The 23,711-nt window shown below is 47.1% G+C and overlaps 1 protein-coding gene across 1 annotated transcript in view; it reads right to left on the bottom strand.

Moving 5' to 3' along the window:
* SNX8 (sorting nexin 8) overlaps positions 1-18,621 on the bottom strand; it is a 52,918-nt gene extending 34,297 nt beyond the window's left edge. Inside the window, exons 1-3 of the mRNA XM_068244489.1 lie at positions 18,490-18,621; positions 13,748-13,917; positions 6,166-6,283 (exon numbers count right to left, since the gene is read on the bottom strand). Of these exons, the coding sequence (XP_068100590.1) occupies positions 6,166-6,283; positions 13,748-13,888 (259 nt within the window). The 5' untranslated portion in view covers positions 13,889-13,917; positions 18,490-18,621. The remainder of the gene's footprint in view (positions 1-6,165; positions 6,284-13,747; positions 13,918-18,489) is intronic.
* Positions 18,622-23,711: the final 5,090 nt, after the last annotated feature.

Here is a 23,711-nt window from a genome sequence, read left to right as displayed (position 1 = left end):
GATGCAGACGACACACACTGACTAACTGGCCGGAAAATTTGCCTCAAGCCACTAGAATGTTGTGTATTAGTCTGGCCTAAGACACCATGGGCCATATGCAATTGCCTTTTTCACCTGAGTTTTCTCCTAGGAGATAATTTTTCATCTTCAATTTAAAATAACTTTCCAGCACTTTTCAACTTAAAAAGTACCAAAAAGTAGGTGAGAAAGTACTATTAAAATTATTTTGAGTATTTTTTTGCTTGCTGGTGGCTTAAATGAAATTTTATTGGCAAATTTAAAATTATCACCTAGGAGAAAACTCAGGTGAAAAAGTGAATTGCATATGGGCCCATCTGCTTCCAAATTCTGTGTGGTCTCCACACTTGGTGGGTGTCCCCCCCAATACAAAATCATCAAACCTCACAGTCACTTTCTCCTTTACTTGGCCTCTGTGGGCATTTTTGTTTTATTATCTTCGGGTCAGAATACCATATACTCCTTAAAGAGACTCTGTAACAAGATTTTCAGCCTTAGTTCTTCTATCCTATAAGTTCCTTTGCCTGTTCTAACGTGCTCTGGCTTACTGCAGCCTTTCCTAATTGTACAGTGGATGTGTTATCTCTGTTATATGATCTATTCTGTTTCCTTGGCTCTGTCAGGCTTAAGGCCCATACACATGTCTGATTTTTGCGAACGACGGGTCGTTTGAACGTCCCGTCGTTCGCCCGCCAAATCGGGCGTGTGTACAGACTGTCGTTCGCGTGATAAGACTGAGTTTGAGCGATCCGCCGGGCGGATCGCTCAAACTCAGTCTTATCACGCGAACGACAGTCTGTACACACGCCCGATTTGGCGGGCGAACGACTGAACGACGGGACGTTCAAACGACCCGTCGTTCGCAAAAATCAGACGTGTGTATGGGCCTTAAGGCTTGAATGTGTGGAATGTGCAGGGCTGCTTGTGATTGGATAGAAGTGATACACACCCTCTGCAGGCCCCCTGCAGGCTCTGTATGACTCACACACTCTGCTTATGTGAGCCTATCACAAGCTGGTTAGTTTGTTTGTAAACACTGCCTAAAACTGTTAATTACAAGCCAGGATTGCAGCAGAGAGTGGCAGAAACAGCACAGAGGGGCCCAGAAGAACATAATGAATAGAATGGTATGCTTTTTGCTGTAAAAATTTTAGAGTACAGATTCTCTTTAAGGCAAGGAGAATTTCGGTGTTAACCACTATGCAATATATGTTAAATGGATTAGCATTAAAGGGGGAGGACAGACTTCAGGAAGGGTTTAATGTTAAGGGGTTAAAGGGAAACTGAACTGAGTAAAATTATTTAAAATAAACGAGGTAACTTCAAATAAACATTACATAGTTACCTTGCCATCAGTTCCTCTCAGAAGCTCACCATTTTCTTCTGTCAGTGATCCCTTCCAGTTCTGACAACATTTTGTCAGAACTGAAATATATCAGTTGCTGTCATTTATAGCTGAGAGGACAACTGATGTTCCAGGTAATGTCAATTTTTCCCTATGGCTCAAGTGGGCAATGTTACAGTTTAACAGTGTGCTGACCAGGAAGCTGTTACGGGGTAATGGCCATTTTCAAAATGGAAGGCGGAGAATTCCCTTGATCACAGTGGCCAAACAGGAGGCGAGAGAGGAGAAAGAGATTGAGGAGTAGACTACATGGGAAGTAAGCAAGTCTTGTGTATGTTTAATTTTGACTTTTAATTTTCAGTTCAGGTTTTTTTTTAAAGGGAACCTGAAGCGAGGAAAATTATTTAAAATAAACACATGACGTACCTGCAAATGAATATTACATACTAACCTCCCTGTCAGTTCCTCTCAGAGGCTCACCATTTTCTTCTTACAGTGATCCCTTCCAGTTCTGACACGATTTTGTCAGAACTGAAAAATACCAGTTGCTGTCAGTTATATATCAGCAGCTGTCAGTTACAACTGAATGTGCAAGGTAATGTTCATGTTTCCCTATGGCTCATGTGGTTGACATTACAGCTTAACAGTGTGCTGACCAGGAAGCTGTTAGGGGGTAATGGCCAATTTTAAAATGGAGGACGGAGAAATCCATTTATGACAGTGGACAAATGGGATGCAGGAGAGGAGAAAGAGATTGAGGGGTAGACTACATGGGAGGTAAGTATGACCGGTGTATGGTTATTTTCACTTTTTATTTTCAGTTCAGGTTTTCTTTAAAGAGGAACTCCAGTGAAAATAATGTAATAAAAAAAGGGTACTTATCCGATAGCCGGGCGCATCCGGCAGGTGGCGCTGTTGTAGCGAATTTTAATGCTTAGTTAACGTAGTGCTGTGTGAATGGAAGCGCCGCAGGGGCGCTAATTACATTGATACGGCACGTAACAATAACAGTGATAATGGGAACTAATATGTATTTCAAGTGGCCGGAACTGTCACTTAATGCAATTAAAATGAAGGCGGCGGCAATTTAACAGATGAAGCCGCCGCCTTCGTCTGTTCTTCTTATCCCCCTTTGCCCTCCTCTCGCTTCTATACAATGCTGGCAGCCTGCGGGGACATGCGTGTCCCCCCAGAGTAGTTCGTCGCGGCAGGGAATCCTGCTTGTTTTCTTGCGACGAACGACTGTCGGGGACACAGCATTGAATAGAAGCGAGAGGAGGGCGAAGGGGGATAAGAAGAAGAACAGACGAAGGTGGCGGCTTCATCTGTTAAATTGCCGCCGCCTTCATTTTAATTGCATTAAATGACAGTTCCGGCCACATGAAATACATATTAGTTCCCATTAACACTGTATTGTTACGTGCCGTATCAATGTAATTAGCGCCCCTGCGGCGCTTCCATTCACACAGCACTACGTTAACTAAGCATGAATGAAATTCGCTACAACAGCGCCACCTGCCGGATGCGCCCGGCTAACGGATAAGTACTAAAAAAAGTGCTTCATTTTTACAATAATTATGTATAAATGATTTAGTCGGTGTTTGCCCATTGTAAAATCTTTTAAATCCCTAATATACATTCTGACATTACATGGTGACATATTTACTGTTGGCAGGTGATGTAGCTGCTGCATGCTTTTTTTGGCAGCTGGAAACAGCTATTTCACACAATGCAGCAAGGTTCACAGACAGGAAACCGCCAGGAGTACGTACTCAAGAGTTTCTTGTGGGAGGGGTTTCACCACAATATCAGCCATACAGCGCCCCCTGATGGTCTGTTTGTGAAAAGGAATAGATTTCTCATGTAAAAGGGGGTATCAGCTACTGATTGGGATAAAGTTCAATTCTTGGTCGGAGTTTCTCTTTAACGTTGGCTGTCAAGAAGGGTTTACTGTTAAAGGAAGGGGTTAAGGTTGGCTGTCAGGAAGAGTTTAATGGTACAGGAAGGGGTTTAAGGACAACTGAAGTAAGAAGAAGTGCAGCAGTGTCTGAATTACACCAGAAACAAGCATGCAGCTAATCTTGTCAGATCTGACAATAATGTCAGCAACACCTGATCTGCTGCATTATTGTTCAGGGTCTATGGCTAAAATATCCTGTGCCTCTAATAAAAGTATTAGAGGCAGAGGAGTAGGGATGATCAATGAGATGCAAATGCTTCTGAAATTATGCAATTTTCTATGCAGATATATGCAGTTTGAAAATGGACCAATCAATTTAAACCCAGGTTCAACCTGATTGGTCCATTTTCAAACTGCATATATTTGCATAAAAATGTGCATACCTTTGCATCAACTCAGAAGAATTTGCATATCTGTGATCATCCCTACAGAGGATCAGCAGGACTACCAGGCAACTGGTAATGCTTAAAAGGAAATAAATACGGCAGCCTTCACATACCTGTCGCTACAGTAGCCCTTTAAGGTTGGCTGTCAGGAAGGGTTTACTGTCAAAGGAAGGTGTTAAGGTTGGTTGTCAGGAAGGATTTAATGTTAAAGGGGAAAGTTAGAATTACATGTAATTATGATGCTTTTGACTGAGGTGATCATTTATGGTCCAAAAACAAAGATAAACACTGCCTTCCCTAAGTATTGGTTATTGGTTTCCACCGCTGCCAATTTAATACATGTACCAGGTGGTTCTCTTTCTTCAGCCAGCAGTCTAGCTAATTGACATTCATTATGCAGATATCAACTGTTTGGGTGTCTGGCTTAAAGAGGAACTCCAGTGAAAATAATGTATCAAAAAAGTGTTTAATTTTTACAATAATTATGTATAAATGATTTATTCAGTGTTTGCCCATTATAAAATCTTTTAAATCCCTGATTTACATTGACATTTATTACATGGCGCCATTTTTACTGTTGGCAGGTGATGTAGCTGCTGCATGCTTTTTTGGCAGTTGGAAACAGCTGTAAACAGCTGTTTCCCACAATGCAGCAAGGTTCACAGACAGGAAACTGCCAAGAGAACGTACTCAGAATTTCTTTGTGGGAGGGGTTTCACCTCTATATCTGCCATACAGAGCCCCCTGATGGTCTGTTTGTGAAAAGGAATAGATTTCTCATGTAAAAGGGGGTATTAGCTACTGATTGGGATAACGTTCAATTCTTGGTCGGAGTTTCTCTTTAAGGTGTGCATTGTCCTTCTTGTAACATCTAGGGAGACAGGAAAAAATGGCATTGTATGTTGATGAAAAAATGATTTTAAAAGGCTCCCTCCTCTGTTTAACCACTTCACCACTGAGGGGTTTTACCCCCTGAGCACCAGAGCAATTTTCACCTTTCAGCGCTCCTTCCATTCGTCTATAACTTTATTATTACTTATCGCAATGAAATGAACTATATCTTGTTTTTTTCGCCACCAATTAGGCTTTCTTTAGGTGGGACATTATGCCAAGAATTATTTTTTTCTAAATGTGTTTTAATGGGAAAATAGGAAAAATGTGGGGAAAAAAATAATTATTTTTCAGTTTTCGGCCATTATAGTTTTTAAATAATGCATGCTACTGTAATTAAAACCCATGAAACATATTTGCCCTTTTGTCCCGGTTATAAAACCATTTAAATTATGTCCCTATCACAATGTTTGGCGCCAATATTTTATTTGGAAATAAAGGTGCATTTTTTTCAGTTTTGCGTCCATCCCTAATTACAAGCCCATAGTTTATAAAGTAACAGTGTTATACCCTCTTGACATAAATATTTAAAAAGTTCAGTCCCTAAGGTAACTATTTATGTATTTTTTTTAATTGTAAATTTTTTAATTTTTTTTTAATTACAAAAAAAAAAAAAAAATGGGGAGTGTGGGAGGTAATGAGTTAATTTTATGTGTAAAAGTCATTTGTATGTGAAAAATGTGTAGGGTGTAGTTTACTATTTGGCCACAAGATGGCCACAGTAACTTTTTGTTTTAATGCGACCTCCAAGCTTCCTTCCGGAAGCTTGGAGGAAGAATAAGGAGGCTGGACACGTGAGTTTTTTCTCACAATGATCGCGCTGCCCATAGGAGAGCAGCTGATCATTGCGGGGCTTAGATCAACGAACGGGAATAGATTTTCCCGTTCATTGATCTCTGGGCGAGCGGGCGGCGGCGGTTTTACTAGCGGCGGGCGGCGTGTTTACGAGCGGGAGCGCGGGCAGCGTCGGGAACGCGGAAAGTACGTGTTTCTCCGTCCCTGGTTTTTAAAGGATAGAAAAAGGGGCGGAGAAATACGTACGCGCGGGGGTAAAGTGGTTAAGGTTGGTTGTTCCATTTTGATTCAGGCAGTCTCTGAATCACTAAAGGGATGTGGTTTCAAGGGTTATAAAATGCACATTTTAGACGCAGAAAAAGAATGGTACTGAAGAGGGGTGCTCTTCAGTACCATTCTTTTTCTGCGTCTAAAATGTGCATTTTATAACACTTGAAACAGCATCCCTTTAGTCATCCTCAACATAAGACAAGACAAGACACAACACAACACATTTATATTGTGCTTTTATCAACACAGACTAAAATGCCAGAGCTGCAGCCACTAAGAGGAGCCTTCCCCAAAGACTACTTACTGTTGTGTATACTGGCTTGAGCTGGGATTTGAACCCTGGTCAAAAGCTCAAACCAGTACACTATCCATCTGTACTCTATCCATAATGTTGCACTGCTACTCAGTACAATATGTACCCATGTTTATTATGACATGTGTTAAATACTTCAGCCTAGCAAAGCTCAAACCCTACAGGCAGCAGCAGCAGCTTCCGTTACCTCCAAGCATTCTCTTTGGTGGGAGAGCTGGAACCATCCGGTATGGATACTTCTGTAACAACATCTCCTGGAACATGACAAAGTCATTGTATCTTCTGTACACAGAAGACTTGAAAAACTGAAAGAGAAAGAAACAAGAAACCATTGTAAACACATTTCTCACTGCCTGCCAAGCTCCCACTGCTAATAAATAATAACTGGAAGCTAATAAGTTATACAGGCAGACGGTATGTATTTATCACGTCACTACTGTCAGAGAATGGTATTTAACAGCTTTAAAGGAAAGCTAAACATTCAATTAAAATATAACTTACACATTAAGCTAAACAAGCAAATATGTAAGTTAATATTTATATGTAAAACACATTTACATTACAGTGTGCAGCCAGTTAGGACTTTCCAAACATGGCAGATAATTCAAACATGGTTACTCGACATGGAGCGCAGCAGCCAGAGGCAGTGACAAGGGCAAGTTAAAGTGGATCGCCAGCCCATAAGTTCAAATCCGGCAGGCTTCCTGAAAAAGTTAGTTACCTGCTGTAACGATTGTGGAACTTTCTCCGTGATCAGTGCACAACGCGTGCGCTGATACGGCGGAAATCCTCCACAAGCGTTTAATTGCAGAAACCCAGCAAAAGGTGCTGCGCACCCGTAAAGGAAAATTCCTGTCGGCAGATGGCGCTGAGGAGTGCAGAGGAACCAATCCTCTGTACCTCCACAAATGCCAGACAGGAATTGTACGAAGTGCAGAACGCAATCGCAAGAAAAGCGATTGCGAATGAGAACGAGCAAAGGGACAGGTTGTATGTGTGTGCGCCACCCCGCGACAGCGCACACACAACAGCAGATACGAAACAGAAACGCAACCGCAAGAAAGGCGATTGCCAAAAGTGACACAAGGCAGATCAGAACAGAATATGAGGATAGCAAAGGCACAGCAAATCATACAATGAGGAGATACAGAAAATAACAAACGCTAACTGAACGCGAACACCGCACTCATTCGTAACAGTGCACGCGTTCATGCGCAGTCTCCACGTGATAAGCACAATAGAGACAAGCATGCCTAACTAACCATTGACAGACAAACATGTAACAGAGGACGCGAGCGCTTGCTTAACGGTTACCTCACCGAGCCTCCAGCAAGCGTTCGTAGCAGACAAGACAGCCAACGAAAACAGGGACAAGCGAGAGATGGGATCCACAGCACTAGCGAAAATGGCTAGCGCGATCCAGGAAGACAGAAGGATCCACAGTACTAGCGCAGGATGCTAGTGCGATCCAGGTACAGAGTAGCAGAACAGAAGGATCCACAGCACTAGCGCAGGATGCTAGTGCGATCCAGGGAGGCAGAACAGAAGGATCCACAGCGCTAGCGCAAAGCGAGTGCAATCCAGGCAGACAGAACAGAATGATCCACAGCACTAGCGCGAAGCGGCTAGTGCGATCCAGGAAGACAGAACAGAAGAGATAGCTGGTAGCAACCGCTGCACCAGCTATACTCCAAGAACAGAGATCAGAACGATTTCCTGTCGACCACCGCTGGGACAGGACAATCGCAACAGAACAAACAAAACAGATAGCAATCCTAACTGCACTAGGGAAACCTGCCTAGCGCAGTTTCAGAAATTACTCTAAGCTGAACTTCAAACAAAGAGTAAGGCTGACACTCCTCCAGGAGTGTTTCACAGGAAGGAATCCTTATGACCAGCCAAGCATTGTGGGAAACACATAGTACTTATAGTACACGCCTCCAATGAATGTGGCCAGGCAATTTGCATGACAACGTATGCAAATTCCTCAGCAAGCACAAGCTGCAAAACTGACAGAAACTCTCCTTTCCAGAGTCCTGCAGCATGCAAACCTAAACAATGGTCAAAAAGCTGCCTGCCTGCACAGGCAGCTGAGCAGATCATTACACCTGCACTACCTTCTCCCCTGAAGCCGTCTCGAAGACCCCCAACTTCCGGCACATGGCCCCACCTCCCCTTCCTACCCAGAGAAAAAATACCAAGATGTTTACTGTGGAAATAGCCGCGCCTAATATGGCCCTGCTTCTTCCAAAGAAAACCAAGCCGACAAGCTCTTTTTCAGGGGTGCCAGCACTGGAACGGATAGCAGAGAACGAGGGAAGCCCCTTTAGGATCCAGAGGCAAGTACAACCTAGAGGCACTTTTTCTCTACAGGTAAATTTTAAGACAACATTGCAGTGGTATTGGACAGATCAGGTCTCCGGTTGCTGTCTAAACTACCCCCCCCCCCTTTCAAACAACACCCACATGATGTACCGTAATCTAGTAGATGATGGAAGAGAGTACCAACCAGCCCATCCCTCTGATCACCTGAAACTTCCTATTTCCTATCTCCACTGAAAGATTACCTCTTAACTGTTGAACTGAAGTGCTGCAATGCAGACAGCTATCTCCCTGTCATGGCTCAATGTGTAATAAAGCATGTATACCTTCCCACATTCAACCCAGTATCTTTACTAAACGGTTACGTAAAAGAGCAGTAAAACATTGTGTCTTATTGCAGACAGGGTAGGGTGATAAGCAGTACAAATAGCTATAATATATAAACTGGAGAGGGCATGGGGTGGTTCAAATGCTTTATTGCTCATTGAGCTGCAGAGCTGGCCACAAAGAGGGTATGGGGTGGGGCAAATGCTTTAATGCTCACTGAGCTTCAGAGCTGGCCACAAAGAGTGAAGGTGCCCATTAGCGGTGCAATTTTTAGCCAATGACCATATTTTCAAGAAAAGATTACATTTAAACGATCCACAGCATTAAAGAATCAAAACTGCTCCAGATGTGGAAATAAATTACAATTGTATCGATGAAAAAAAAAAAATCTGCTAATCGTTGAGTTTTTTTAAAGAAGCGCCGGGTGTTTTCCGGACCCACTGCTGTTGCATGCTCCTAATGTTTTATTGCCTGAGGAAGCAGGTCTAAACCTGTGAAACGCGTGAAAGAGGTCGGGGGGGGGGGGGACCCGATGATCCTCTCAGCTGCACTGATTACCCTCTGTAGTTTTCGTCTGTCCTTTGCATTTGCCCCAGAGTATCAGACAATGAGGGAGGAGCAAAGGACAGACTCGATGGTGGCAGAGTAGAAACTAGTCATTAGCTCCCGCGGCATTCCAAACTTTCTCAGCTGCCTGAGGAAGAACAGCTTCTGCTGGGCTTTCTTTTGAGTTACGGTGGTATTTTCATCCCACTTTAAGCTGTCAGTGATGGTGGTGCCCAGAAACCAAGCGCTGTGTACCCTTGAGACCTCAGTACCATCGATGTAGACCGGACCGGGAGACGGAGCGCTCCTTCTGAAGTCAACAATCAGTTCCACAGTTTTTGCTGTATTTAGTAGGAGATTGTAATTCTTGCACCACCTGTTGATCCGCTCAACCTCCATGCGATATTCATGCTCCCCGTCCTCACCAATGGGTAGGTCCAAGACCACTTGGAGGGGAGATGCTGCCTAATAGGGGGTCACTGACTGCTTGAAGGGGGAATGTGGCCTAATAAGCATCACTAGGTCATAACAGGATTTTGGTAGTTGCTTTTGCCCAAGGGCGCCTTTAAAACATGTCAAAGCCATCAAGGAGCACTTTCCCTAAAAAGTTTGAGAATCACTGCATTAGTGATAGCCTATACAGCTTGAGAAAAGAGCACAGCTCTAAAACAGCATCTGTCGCTGGGGGTGGCTGCTCTCTGTTTTAATCCTAATAAAAGCTATATTTACTGATGTGGTGCTGCGGAATCCTTTCTTCTTCATATGTGAGGTGACTGCTGCACTTCATATGTAAGGTGACTGCCGAGCAGTGTGGGTATGGGATAATGTAGGGCGACAGCCACTTTTCATATGTGGGGTGACTGCCGTGCAGTGCAGGTATAGGATAATGTGGCGTGACTGCCGCTCTTCATATGTGGGACGACTGCCGTGTGGGTATGGGATAATGTGGGGTGACTGCCGCTCTTCATATGTGGGGTGACTGCCATGCAGTGTGGGTATGGGATAATGGGGGTGACTGCCGCTCTTCATATGTGGGGTGACTGTCGTGCAGTGCAAGTATGGTATAATGTGGGGTGACTGCCGCTCTTCATATGTGGGGTGACTGCCGTGCAGTGCAGGTGTGGGATAATGTGGGGTGACTGCCAGTCTTCATATGTGGGATGACTGCCGTGCAGTGCAAGTATGGTATAATGTGGGGTGACTGCCGCTCTTCATATGTGGGGTGACTGCCATGCAGTATGGGTATGGGATAATGTGAGGTGACTGCCGCTCTTCATATGTGGGGTGACTGCCGTGCAGTGCAGGTGTGGGATAATGTGGGGTGACTGCCAGTCTTCATATGTGGGGTGACTGCCGTGCAGTGCAAGTATGGTATAATGTGGGGTGACTGCCGCTCTTCATATGTGGGGTGACTGCCATGCAGTGTGGGTATGGGATAATGTGAGGTGACTGCCGCTCTTCATATGTGGGGTGACTGCCGCTCTTCATATGTGGGGTGACTGCTATGCAGTATGGGTATGGGATAATGTGAGGTGGCTGCCGCTCTGCATATGTGGGGTGACTGCCGTGCAGTGCAGGTGTGGGATAATGTGGGGTGACTGCCAGTCTTCATATGTGGGGAGACTGCCATGCAGTGTGGGTATGGGATAATGTGAGGTGACTGCCGCTCTTTATATGTGAGGTGACTGCCATGCAGTATGGGTATGGGATAATGTGAGGTGACTGCCGCTCTTCATATGTGGGGTAACTGCCGTGCAGTGCAGGTGTGGGATAATGTGGGGTGACTGCCAGTCTTCATATGTGGGGAGACTGCCATGCAGTGTGGGTATGGGATAATGTGAGGTGACTGCCGCTCTTTATATGTGAGGTGACTGCCATGCAGTATGGGTATTGGATAATGTGAGGTGACTGCCGCTCTTCATATGTGGGGTGACTGCCGTGCAGTGCAGGTGTGGGATAATGTGGGGTGACTGCCGCTCTTCATATGTGGGGTGACTGCCGTGCAGTGCATTTGTGGGATAATGTGGGATGACTGCCGTGCAGTGTGGGTATGGGATGTGGGGCGACTGCCGCTCTTCATATATAAGGTGACTGCCATGCAGTGCAGGTGTGGAATAATGTGGGGTGACTGCCACTCTTCATATATAGGGTGACTGCCGCTCTTCATATGTGGGGTGACTGCCGTACAGTGCATTTGTGGGATGACTGCCGTGCAGTGTGGGTATGGGATGTGGGGCGACTGCCGCTCTTCATATATAAGGTGACTGCCATGCAGTGCAGGTGTGGAATAATGTGGGGTGACTGCCACTCTTCATATATAGGGTGACTAGGGTTGCCGCGATTTACCGGTATTACGGTATATCACGGTTTTACAATGCACGGTAATCACGGTAAGCACTTTTATGAAATACCGGTTTTTGCTGTATTTCCGCATCCCCGCCACTGCTCCGGCATTGCCCTGCTCTGTGTCTCCCTTCCTAACAAAGACAAGCTCCCAAAGCTTGTTCTTGATTGCGGGAGGCTTGCCGATATGAGTGCAGGAGCTGGGCGGTGATGCGCGTCCTGTAATGACGCGGCCACGGCTGGAGCGCACACGGCGAATGATTTTCCCCGGCAATGTATCTGCTTGTGTTTTTTTTTTTGTATTGTGGACTGTACCACAAAGGCAGAGGGGGAGTCACCAGGTCATTCCTGCAAAATAAATAGGCAAATGAGAAAAGGCTACAGCCCGTTCTCCCTTCTGCTAGATGCATGCAGCCCCCTGCCTCCCCCGACTGCAGAGCTGACATAAACACTGATACAGATCAGTGTTCAAAGGAATGTCCAGCGCTCCTCCCCCATGAAAATGATGAGTATGCCGCCCGCCTGGGAGAAGGAGCGAGAGACACACTGCACGTGGGGAGCTGAAGCTTGCGACACCAGATAAGCAGTGCTACTGTGTGAGAGGTGCTGTGTTTGTATGAATGCAGCCAGTGTGTATACGTACTATGGCATGTGGGTGTGAAGTGTCTGCCTGATGTATGTGTGTGTGATGTCTGCTGTGTGTGTGTGTGTATGTGTTGTCTGAGCTATGTCTGGTGTGTGTGTGTGTGTGTATGTGTATGTGATGTCTGAGCTATGTCTGGTGTGTGTGTGTGTGTGTGTGTGTGTGTGTGTGTGTGTGTGTGTGTGTGTGTGTGTGTGTGTGTGTGTGTGTGTGTGTGTGTGTGTGTGTGTGTGTGTGTGTGTGTGTGTGTGTGTGTGTGTGTGTGTGTGTGTGTGTGTGTGTGTGTGTGTGTGTGTGTGTGTGTGTGTGTGTGTGCTCATGCCCAACGCTCCCCCCTGTTCTACTCTGTCCCCCTACTTTTTAATGAAATCGCCCGCAGTGGCTTAGCACAGGACTTCACCTAATTCATGTCCGCTCCACCCATTCGCATTTTATTTTTCAGCTCTGGTATCCTTTAAAGGAAACCAGAGATGCAGCATAGTGAAAGTTTTATACATAACTGCGGCTTCCTCCAACCCATTATGCGCACAGATCCCTCCCTCGCTGCCATCCTCAGCCTCTTCTATCGCTGTTACTGAGTCCCGTAACTTTGGCCAGTTGCGGCCAGTTTTACGCATGCGCAGTGCACTCCCTCCATCTCTGGCAGAAAATAGTACTACGCCTGCGTAGTATTATTCTCCGCTGAAGAGAACGCACTGCGCATGCTCAGACTGGCCGCGACTGGCTCAAGTTACCGGACTCAATACCAGCGATAGAAAAGGCTGAGGATGGCAGCGTGGGAAGGATCCATGTGCATAATGGGTTGGAGGAAGCCGCAGTTATGTATAAAACTTTCACTATGCTTCACCAACATTTTTGAAGTGGACCTGAATTCAAAACGTCCTCTCTGCTCAAAAGATATGCAACAGCAATTTCTTTCTTTGTTACAGCTGATACAAATCCTAAAATAAATCTGCACAGTTTCTACTTCCTGGTTTATGGAAGCCGACATATTAACCTACTGTGCTTTCAAATGGCCTTATTATCTGCCCTGTCTGCCATAGGCAGTCATGTGACACGAGAGATTGAGATTTACTTTTGGTATTGTTTTTTTGACATGTAGAAGAGTAAATATTTCAAGCATGACAGGAGGACCCTAACCATTAAGAGTTTAATAAAGAAGAGTTTGTTCAACTTTGACATTTTCTCATTTTTATAAGGGTAATTGTAATGAGAATAATTGAGTAATACCGTATACCGTAATACCGTCATACCGTGGTATTTTTTTTGACGGTTATCATACCGTGAATTTTCATACCGTTGCAACCCTAAGGGTGACTGCCGCTCTTCATATATAAGGTGACTGCCATGCAGTGCAGGTGTGGAATAATGTGGGGTGACTGCCGTGCAGTGTGGGTATGGGATGTGGGGCGACTGCCGCTCTTCATATATAAGGTGACTGCCATGCAGTGCAGGTGTGGGATAATGTGGGGTGACTGCAGCTCTTCATATGTAGGGTGACTGCCGAGCAGTGCAGGTATGGAATTCCATATAAAGCAGTAAACCGGTTTGTTATTTTTACTTCAATAAAATCCACCAGTTGTCTCACCTGGCTGGACACCTCATACTCGACATGTTTGAGAAACAAGCCTTTCTTCTCTGGGATTAGCTCCACTTGTACAGTGTCATGTCCGAGCAGTTCCTGCAAAGTGTATCCCAGCATCAGCGGACTCCCAGCGGTCACTTCCATCTTGCTGCATTCAGGACCTCACAACCAACCTGCAAGAAGCAGTTTCATATCAGTATAATGGATAAAAAGCTGGCAGCATCACGAAAGATCTCATTACAGAACCAAGCTGGTAAATGCAGCCAGAGAAGGCGTCACTAAGGACAAACCTGGAATCCAGTACAAGTTGTTCTTTAACAGCAATGATCACCTAACAGACTAGACAACCACTGCAGCCAGACAAAGGTGAAAGTCTGCATCTCCACTTGTATGAACGCAGTTACATACAAAACATTTCATAGAAAGACCATGTCAGATGTACACCATTTCATTTAAAGAAGTCCATGCGCTAGTTTTACATAAGATTCTTGCAGCTCCGCTTCCAGCCGGTGGCCCGGGGAGTGACGTCATCTGGAGTGTACTGTGCAGATGCAGTAGTTCTGCGCCGGTGCAGAACACCCCAGATGACATCAGCATGGCACCAAGTGGCTCTCGCGCAGACACAGTGGATGCCAACCCGGCATCTGCACCGGAGGGAACTGATGTCAGCTTCCAACGACATCGGTCCCCTCCCCTGCATCGCCCCCTTGATAACATGCACACCACCGCCCCCCCCCCCCCCAACCGCTATCCACCTCTGTTAGCCTCCTCCAATAGGAAGCCAAACCCACCTGTACCAGTACCAGGAGTACTGGGTCGCGGCTTGGCTTCCTATTGGAGGAAGCTAACAGAGGCGGAGAGCATGTTATCGAGGGGGCGATGCGGAGGAGGCTGAATGACAAGCCTCACATAAACAAAGCAGGCTAGCGACAAGCAGATTGTCACTAACCAGGCGATCTGTTAAGGGGGGACAGCAATGCGCCGGGGGGTGGGGGGCTCTGGCAGCGGCGATAGAATGACACAGAGGCATGTCATTGTGCACACGGCATGCTTCTCGGTCCTATAAGGATTTCAATATGCCACCATGGGTTCTCTTAATCCAGTCAATGCGTAATTTAGCTACTGAGATAACTGCTGATTGTAACTGCTTCCTTTTAAACTAGGATACCATGATTTCACAACACTTCCCTAAACCATTACAAGAGAAATGCCTGCATCACTCAGGCAGGATACAGACTGACAGGACTGGGGAAAAAAATCTCATCCGGAATGCTTAACTTGCAGTTATAGCTCCTCTGCCAATACAAAATAAAAACAACAGTAATAACCTGTCAGGAACAAAATATTCTGGTGTCCATTGCTGACCACTTTCTGACAGTGCTAGTCACTTGGCTGTAATGCTGTTGCTCACTCACCTGGGGCGGGATTATGGCTGTACTAGCTGCAGGCTTAAAATCAGAAGAAATGTTAGTCATTGGCTCACTGCTCCATCGAGGCTACAAACATTTTATAAAGGAGTCAGAAATTGACTCTTTTTGACAGGTTTTCTCTGGCATGTCTAATGTGTTTGTGTACTTATAATTACCATAAGTGTGCTTAAAGAAGAACTTCAGCCTAAACAAGCATAGTGTCATTAAGTTACATTAGTTATGTTAATTAAAATAGATAGGTAATATAATCGCTTACCCACCCTGTTTTAAAAGAACAGGCAAAAGTTTGTGATTTCATGAGGGCAGCCATCTTTTTTGGTTAAAAGGAGGTGACAGGGAGCATGAGACACAGTTCCAACTGTCCTGTGTCCTGATCAACCCTCCCAGTTGCTAGGCAATGAGAACAACATCAGAAATCCAATTATGCTTTGCACAGCATCAGGGGAAAAATGACCGGGTAGTTTTCTTTGATGTGGCGGAGCTTAGCTAAAAATGCAGCTAAAAAATGATGCTTTGGTAAGAAAAACAAAGTTCTGCTCCTGTGAAACAGATAAAGAAACACCAAGCCTTTTCAGTTCTCCCAAGTAGATTTTTAGTCTGGAGGTTCACGTTAAAATAACATATCGAGTCTCTGATCTTTAACGCAATGCACTCACAATACAGGTTTCATAATCCTTCTGCTATACAACTTTGTTACTGACAGTTTTTAAACTGCAAAAACAAGTTTGCACAGTAAGGCTAATTTCACACCAGGACGTTGCGTTAGAGGGGGCGTTAAGGTCGCATAACGTCCTCCTAACGGAACGCCTGGTGGTGCTGGATCTGGACGTCAGAGTGAGCCGCGTTGTGCAGCTCACTCTGGCGTCAGTGATGCCGTGATGCGCACTCTTGTGCGCATGCGGCATCACGTGGTCCCGCCGGCCAATCGCCGCACAGAGCGGCCGCTCCAGGAAGTAAACACTGCACGTCACAACGTGCAGTGCATATTAATTAGCCATGTGCCTGGCCGCTCTCCGCTCCTCCACAAGATTACTGAGCATGTGCAAGCAGTCTAACGCGGTTCAGCCGCGTCTAAAGTACTGCATGCAGTACGTTGTCTTGTGACGCAGCGTTACAATGTAACGCAACGTGGCCACTGTGAACAGCCCATTGATTTTTCATTACTGTGCGGTGGGCTGCGTTACAGGCTGCTCTAACGTGCGCCTGTAACGTCCCACTGTGAAACCAGCCTTATATAAATCTTGGTAATATAAATCTTGGTCCATGTTCTGGTCATCTCCCATCTGGACTACTGCAATGCCATCCTTCCTAGACTTTCTGAGGCCAGACTCTGATTCCTCGGGCCGTGCGCAGTTTGTAAAAATTGGAACTGTGTATGTACAGAATGCTCTTGGCTACAGGAGAGCGATTGAGGATGCGCATGGCCGGGGTCATACATGCGCAGTAGCCCACAACTGGACCGGGAGGACTTCGGGGGGCCGAAAGAAGTCCCGTGTAAGTTAAACTGGCATCTTTTATCCACTTTAGATAATTTTAAAAGCGACCTGAATTCAGACCTTCCTCTCTGCTCTAAAAGATAAGCAACAGCATAATAACATTTAAAGAAAAACATGGTGTCATGGTAACAGCCATATTGTTAACATCCTGGGTTTACAAATGAGCTCTATGCCTTGGCAGTCAGCTGACACAGCTGAGGGATCAAAATACAATTTGTGCTTAGTCACAGGTGAGAATGGAGCAGACAGGCTAAACTCTCTAAATACATGCAGGGTGTATTTCTCTATGTTTTCCATCTGTCCTGTGCAAGAGTTCAGGTCCACTTTCAATGCTAGTCCCTGTGCTCCCAGCACTTGGAATAAAAACACTTTTCCTATTATTGTATTTATTGTATACAAGTCTACAGCAGCATGGAATGGCCTGTTCTCCCGTTCCTTCCCACACTTAAAGGGGAACTGAAGAGAGAGGTATATGGAGGCTGCCATGTTTATTTCCTTTTAAGCAATACCAGTTGCCTGGCAGCCCTGCTGATCCTCTGCCTCTAATACTACTAGCCATAGCCCCTGAACAAGCATGCAGCAGATCAGGTGTTTCAGACTGTAAGGGCTGGTGCACATCCAGCGGGTTTGTCGCGTTTTTGCAGCCGCTTGCGGCTGCGGATACGCTTGGTCAATGTATCTCAATGGGGTGGTTCACACCAGAGCGGGAGGCGTTTTGCAGAAACGCATACTCCCGGGGTGAGGCATTTTTTGGATTGCGGAGGCGTTTCTGCCTCCAATGTAAAGTATAGGAAAAACGCAAACCGCTCTGAAAACCGGCAGTTCAGAGCGGTTTTGCCGGCGTTTTTGTTACAGAAGCTGTTCAGTAACAGCTTTGCTGTAACAATATATGAAGTCTACTTCACCAAAAGCGCTTCACAAAACCGCAAAATGCTAGGTGAAACGCTACAGAAAAATAAGAAAAAGCGTTTCAAAATCTGCTAGCATTTTGCGGATCTGCTAGCGGTTTTTGGTGTGCACCAGGCCTAAAGTCAGATCTGACAAGATTAGCTGCATGCTTGTTTCTGGTGTTATTCAGATACTACTGCAGAGAAATAGACCAGGCAACTGCTATTGATTAAAATGAAATAAATGTGGCAGCCTCCGTATACCTCTTACTTCAGTTCCCCTTTAAAGTGTAACTGAGATGGGGGCCACATAAAAAATGTATACATACCTGGGGCTTGTCCAGCCCCCTCTAGGCTGATCGCTCCCATGCCCTCCTTCTCCAGTTCGTCCGCAACTGGCCCTGGAAAATCCTCCAGTCAATGCCAGTCGGCGCAGGCACACTCCTCTGCCTTGCACCTGCACATTAAAATTGCGCAGGCACAGAAAGCTCCTGGCGGCATGAACGCAGCAGGAGTGTGCATGCAGCCAGGCCACACATGCACAGTTGGCCCCAGACCAGAGAACTTTCTGGGGCCAATTGTGGATGAGCAGGGAGTCAGAGTAGGACGGTGTGGGAGTGATCAGGCCGGAGGGGGTTGGACGAAGTCTCAGTTATATTTTATTGTTTTAGCCCCCATCTCAGGTTCGCTTTAAGCCTGGTACACACTTTCAAATAGGATTAGACAATCACCAATTTTACCACCTACATGTATTATGGGGGTTTTTACCTGTAAAACATGCTCATAGTTCTCAATATTTGTTAGCCCTCATAATACATGGATATGGTAAAATTGGTGACTGGACAATCATAATTGAAAGCGTGTACCAAGCTGTCCCTTTGCCAAAACACCCACAGCATATACAGCAAGCAGGAGTATGATCAGACTCTTACCACTTGGTCGGGCTTGTAACAGGCTGGAGCAGTGACTGCTGCTGTCTCTGTGCTGCAGATCCCCCTCTCTCTGTGCTCAGTTGTGCTGCAGATCCCCCTCTCTCCGTGCTGCTTCCTGAACCAGCGCGTCACATGACACTATCCACACTGTCTGTCTGCAGCTGCAGATGTCTGGTGAAAACTTGCTGATCCTCCTCTGGCTGTCTCCAGCTACGGCAGCCTGGTGGGGTCAGAATGCACAGAACACTTCTGCTTGTGTATTATGTGTAAGAAAAGTTAATGAAAGTGGCAATTTCTCTACGCCAGTTCTACTTACAGAGTGTTTTCTTTGTACAATGCATATAACGGGAGAAACCTGTAGATCACTGTGTGAAAGTTGGTCACTATCAGTTAGTTACTATCAGGCACGTGCACAGGGGGGTTCTCTGGGTGCCCAGGCACCCCCCTTTTTAAAATCTTAAAAAAGGCCCCTCTCGCCGCGCAAAATAAGCCCCGCCCCTGACCGTGCTAAGCCCCGCCCACCCGCGAGAAGCTCCACCCCCACCTGGGACACTTTCAAGTGAAGAGGCCCAGACAGGAATCCTAGTGTGGCATACTGACCTCTCTCTCCACCTAGGACCCATACTGACCTCTACCTCCCCCAGCACCCATAGTGACCTCTCTCTCCACCTAGTACCCAGTGACCACTCCCTCCCCTAGCACTCACAGTGACCTCTACCTAGGACCCATACTGACCTCTCCCTACCCAGTACCCACAGTGACCTCTCCCTCCACCTGGGACCCACAGTGACCTCTCCCTCCACCTGGGACCCACAGTGACCTCTCCCTCCACCTGGGACCCACAGTGACCTCTCCCTCCACCTGGGACCCACAGTGACCTCTCCCTCCACCTGGGACCCACAGTGACCTCTCCCTCCACCTAGCACCCACAATGACCTCTCCCTCCACCTAGCACCCACAATGACCTCTACCTAGGGTTGCCAGGTCGGCTGATGGAGAAAACCGGACAGGGGGTGGAGTTAGGGGTGGAGTTAGGGGCGGAGTCAGAAGCGCACTTTTATGTAGAGTGGGGCTAAGCAATGGGCTTTTTTTAAAAAAAAATTTATAGTATTTATATCGCACTGACATCTTCTGCAGCACATTACAGAGTACATAGCCATGTCACTAACTGTCCTCACCAGTAGTACTGGTCCAGTGCACATAAGAGACAGTTTTTCACCAGTAACTGCACATAAGAGACAGCTTTTCACCAGTAAATGCACATTATAAGAGACACCTTTTCGCCAGTAAATGCACATAATAAGAGACAGCTTTTCCCCAGTAAATGCACAAGAGACAGCTTTTCACCAGTAAATGCACATAATAAGACACAGCTTTTCACCAGTAAATGCACATAATAAGAGACAGCTTTTCACCAGTAAATGCACAAAAGAGACAGCTTTTCACCACTAAATGCACATAATGACAAACAGCCAGTGTTCCCAGTATATGTAGCCAGGGATATATGTGCCCAGTATATGTAGCCAGGGGGTATATATGTCCCAGTATATGTAGGCAGGGGTGTAAATGTCCCAGTATATGTAGCCAGGGGGTATATGTGCCCAGAATAGGTAGCCAGGGGGTATATGTGCCCAGAATAGGTAGCCAGGAGCTATATGTGCCCAGAATAGGTAGCCAGGGGCTATATGTGCCCAGAATAGGTAGCCAGGGGCTATATGTGCCCAGAATAGGTAGCCAGGGGCTATATGTGCCCGGAATAGGTAGCCAGGGGCTATATGTGCCCAGAATAGGTAGCCAGGGGCTATATGTGCCCAGAATAGGTAGCCAGGGGCTATATGTGCCCAGAATAGGTAGCCAGGGGCTATATGTGCCCAGAATAGGTAGCCAGGGGGTATATATGTGCCCGGAATAGGTAGCCAGGGGGTATATGTGCCCGGAATAGGTAGCCAGGGGCTATATGTGCCCAGAATAAGTAGCCAGGAGCTATATGTGCCCAGAATAGGTAGCCAGGGGCTATATGTGCCCAGAATAGGTAGCCAGGGGCTATATGTGCCCAGAGAATAGGTAGCCAGGGGCTATTTGTGCCCAGAATAGGTAGCCAGGGGGTATATGTGCCCGGAATAGGTAGCCAGGGGCTATATGTGCCCAGAATAGGTAGCCAGGTGCCCCCCGCAGGAGGAGAACAGTGCAGAGAGAGAGCTGGGAGCAGCGGTGGAGAAGGGGGGCAATCTCCCCCCCCCTTGCCTTCCCTCACCTTAGGGTGCTGTCTCTCTCCCCTGCTGTCTCCTCCATCATGTGCAGCAGGCTGGCGGGTGGAACTTACCTCTGTCGCAGGCGCCGGAAGTTCGGGTCCCGCAGCCGCTGAGATTTGACTCAAAAAAGATCCGGATCAAAGATCCGAAACATTCATGAGCCGGACAACACTATTCAGACTGATAGTGTTGTCCGGCTCATGAATGATTCGGATCTTTGATCCGGATCTTTTTTGAGTCAAATCTCTCTCAGCGGCTGCGGGACCCGAACTTCCGGCGCTGGAGCGACACAGAGGTAAGTTCCGCCCGCAGCCACCCGCCAGCTTGCACTTCATATTGGAGGAGACAGCGGGGGAGAGAGAGCACCCTAAGGTGAGGGAAGGGGGGGGAGATTGCCCCCCTTCTCCACCGCTGCTCCCAGCTCTCTCTCTGCTGCGCTGTTCTCCTCCTGCGCTGCGGGGGGCGCTAAAACCGGACAACTTAATTGTCCGGTTTAGCATGTTTTTTTACACCGGACACAGGGGCCAAAAACCGGACTGTCCGGTGTAAAACCGGACACCTGGCAACCCTACCTCTACCTCCCGAGACCCACAGTGATCTCCCCCAAAGGACCCACAGTGACCTCCCTTTCCTCCAGCACCCATACTGACCTCTCCTTTCCACAGCACCCACAGTGACCTACCATTCCCCATCAACCACACTGACCTCGACCTCCCCTAGCAGCAACTATGCCATTCATAGCAGTACCCACAGTGATCTCCCACCCACTGCACCCACAGCAATCCCACCAATATTCAGCACCCACATTACACTCAACCAGTAACCCCCACTATAGCAAGCACCCAGTACTTGCACCAAGCAGGACCCAATACTCACATCCGGCCTCAATATGGCACTTAGTACTTGCATCAAACAGCCATAAGACACCCAATACCTGCACCCCTTCACCCTATAGCTGGCACCCAGTACTCACACCTACATGGCACAGTACTTGCACCCAGCTCTGACATGTCACTCACTACTCACACCTGCACACAGCCTCCACATGGCACCCACTCACATAACCAGTACTAGCACTAGTACCTGCACTCAGAACCCACGTGACACACAACACCCACCCAGAGTTAGCACCCAGTTCAGGCATGGCACCAAGTATTTGCACCTATGTGATACCCAGTACCTGCACCCAATACCCACATGTTTCATCTGCAGTAGTTCCAGTTGCACTAAGCCTCCACTTGGTGCCCAGCACCCACAGCAAGCACTCACATATGACATCCAGTACGTGTGTACCCAAAAGGGACTGAGTACCTGCAATCAACACCTACATGATGGTTGATACACACCCACACAGCCGAATCCACATGACACCCTGTGCCAGCACCCAGAACCCACATGGCACCCAACATCTGCCTTTAGCACCCACATGACAACAAATACCCCACTAGCCAGCACCCATCACCCATATGTCGTCATGTACTCACTCCCAGTACCCACTTGGCACTCAGTATTTGCACCTAAGACCCACATACCGCCATAATCAACAACCACATGGCACAGTACTCACACAGCACCAAGTTCCAAAGCCATTATATGCACCTAGTACCTGTCCATGGCCAGCACCCAAATAGCACCCAGTACCCATCCTTGGTCCGAACCCATATGAGACACAATACTCTCCCATGGCACACATCCAGACCACACATGGCACTCCCTACTCACTCATGTCCAACACTCACATGGCTCCCTGTACCAATTAGCACTCACATGGCACCCACTATTGTTTATCACCATCTGCTACTCATTCAGCACCCAATACTGCATAGCACCCATTGCAAATAAACACCCAATACAAACTGGACCTTGGTACCCAAAGCAGCTTGACACAGACTTTACTTTGGCATCTCGGCACCCACTGCAACTTAGCACAAAGTGAACCTTTGTGTCTTACCATTACTGCATCTGGGCACCCACTGCACCTTGGCACTTACTGCAGTTTTGCATCTACTAATGCTTAGCAACCACTGCATATTGGTAACCACTCCTTTGCCTGAAAAGCTTGGATGCTGATCAAGAGGGACAGAGGTCCCAGTAATGAAAGGTGAGTCTGTGCCTCCACAGTGGGCTCCACTGTGCCCACTCTAACCCACTAACAGTGGGCACCTATCACTGCTGATTTGAGGGTGGTAGCACCAAAAGAGTTGGTTGGAGAGACAAAGTCTACCTGATACTGCTATAAAGGTGTGTGTGTGTGTGTGTGTGTGTGGGGGGGGGGGGGTTAAGACTGCCTTATGCTTTCTGGAGAGGGGGCATTACATACACAATTTAGCACGATTTACGATTTCAAATTTGAGCACCACACCCTTGAGGTTCCTCTGCATGACCCTGCCCCTTCCTGCAGCACCCACACTGACCTCTACTTTTCCCATCAGCCACCCCTTCCCCTCATAGCTGGCACCCAGATCTCACACTCACATGACACCAAGTATTTGCACCCAGGCCTAAAATTGCACCCTGTACTCACACCTGCACACAGCTTCCACATGGCACCCACTATCTGCACCAAGTATCCACTTAACCCGTACCCGCACCCAAAGTACCTGCATTCAAAACCCATGTGATGCCCAAAGCCCACCCATAGTCAGCACCCAGTACAGGCATGGCACCAAGTATTCTCACCCATGTCACACTCGGTACCTGCACCCACATGACATCCAGTACATGCGCCCAGATCTTACATGGCACTAAGTGTTTGCAATCAACACCCGCATGACACTCGATACCCAACCATAGCCAGAACCCACATGACACTCAGTACTTACACCCAGAACCCACATGGCACCCATCATCTGCATTCAGCAGCATGACAATCAATACCCCCCTAGCCAGAAACGATGCGGGGGGGGGGGGGGGGGCATGCAGGGGAAGGCATTGCCAGGCCCCTTTTTTTAATTTGAGCACCCTCCACTT

The sequence above is a fragment of the Hyperolius riggenbachi genome, chromosome 7 (genome assembly GCF_040937935.1).
Source record: "Hyperolius riggenbachi isolate aHypRig1 chromosome 7, aHypRig1.pri, whole genome shotgun sequence".
Taxonomy (NCBI): domain Eukaryota; kingdom Metazoa; phylum Chordata; class Amphibia; order Anura; family Hyperoliidae; genus Hyperolius; species Hyperolius riggenbachi.
This window is presented reverse-complemented; position numbering and strand designations above follow the sequence as displayed.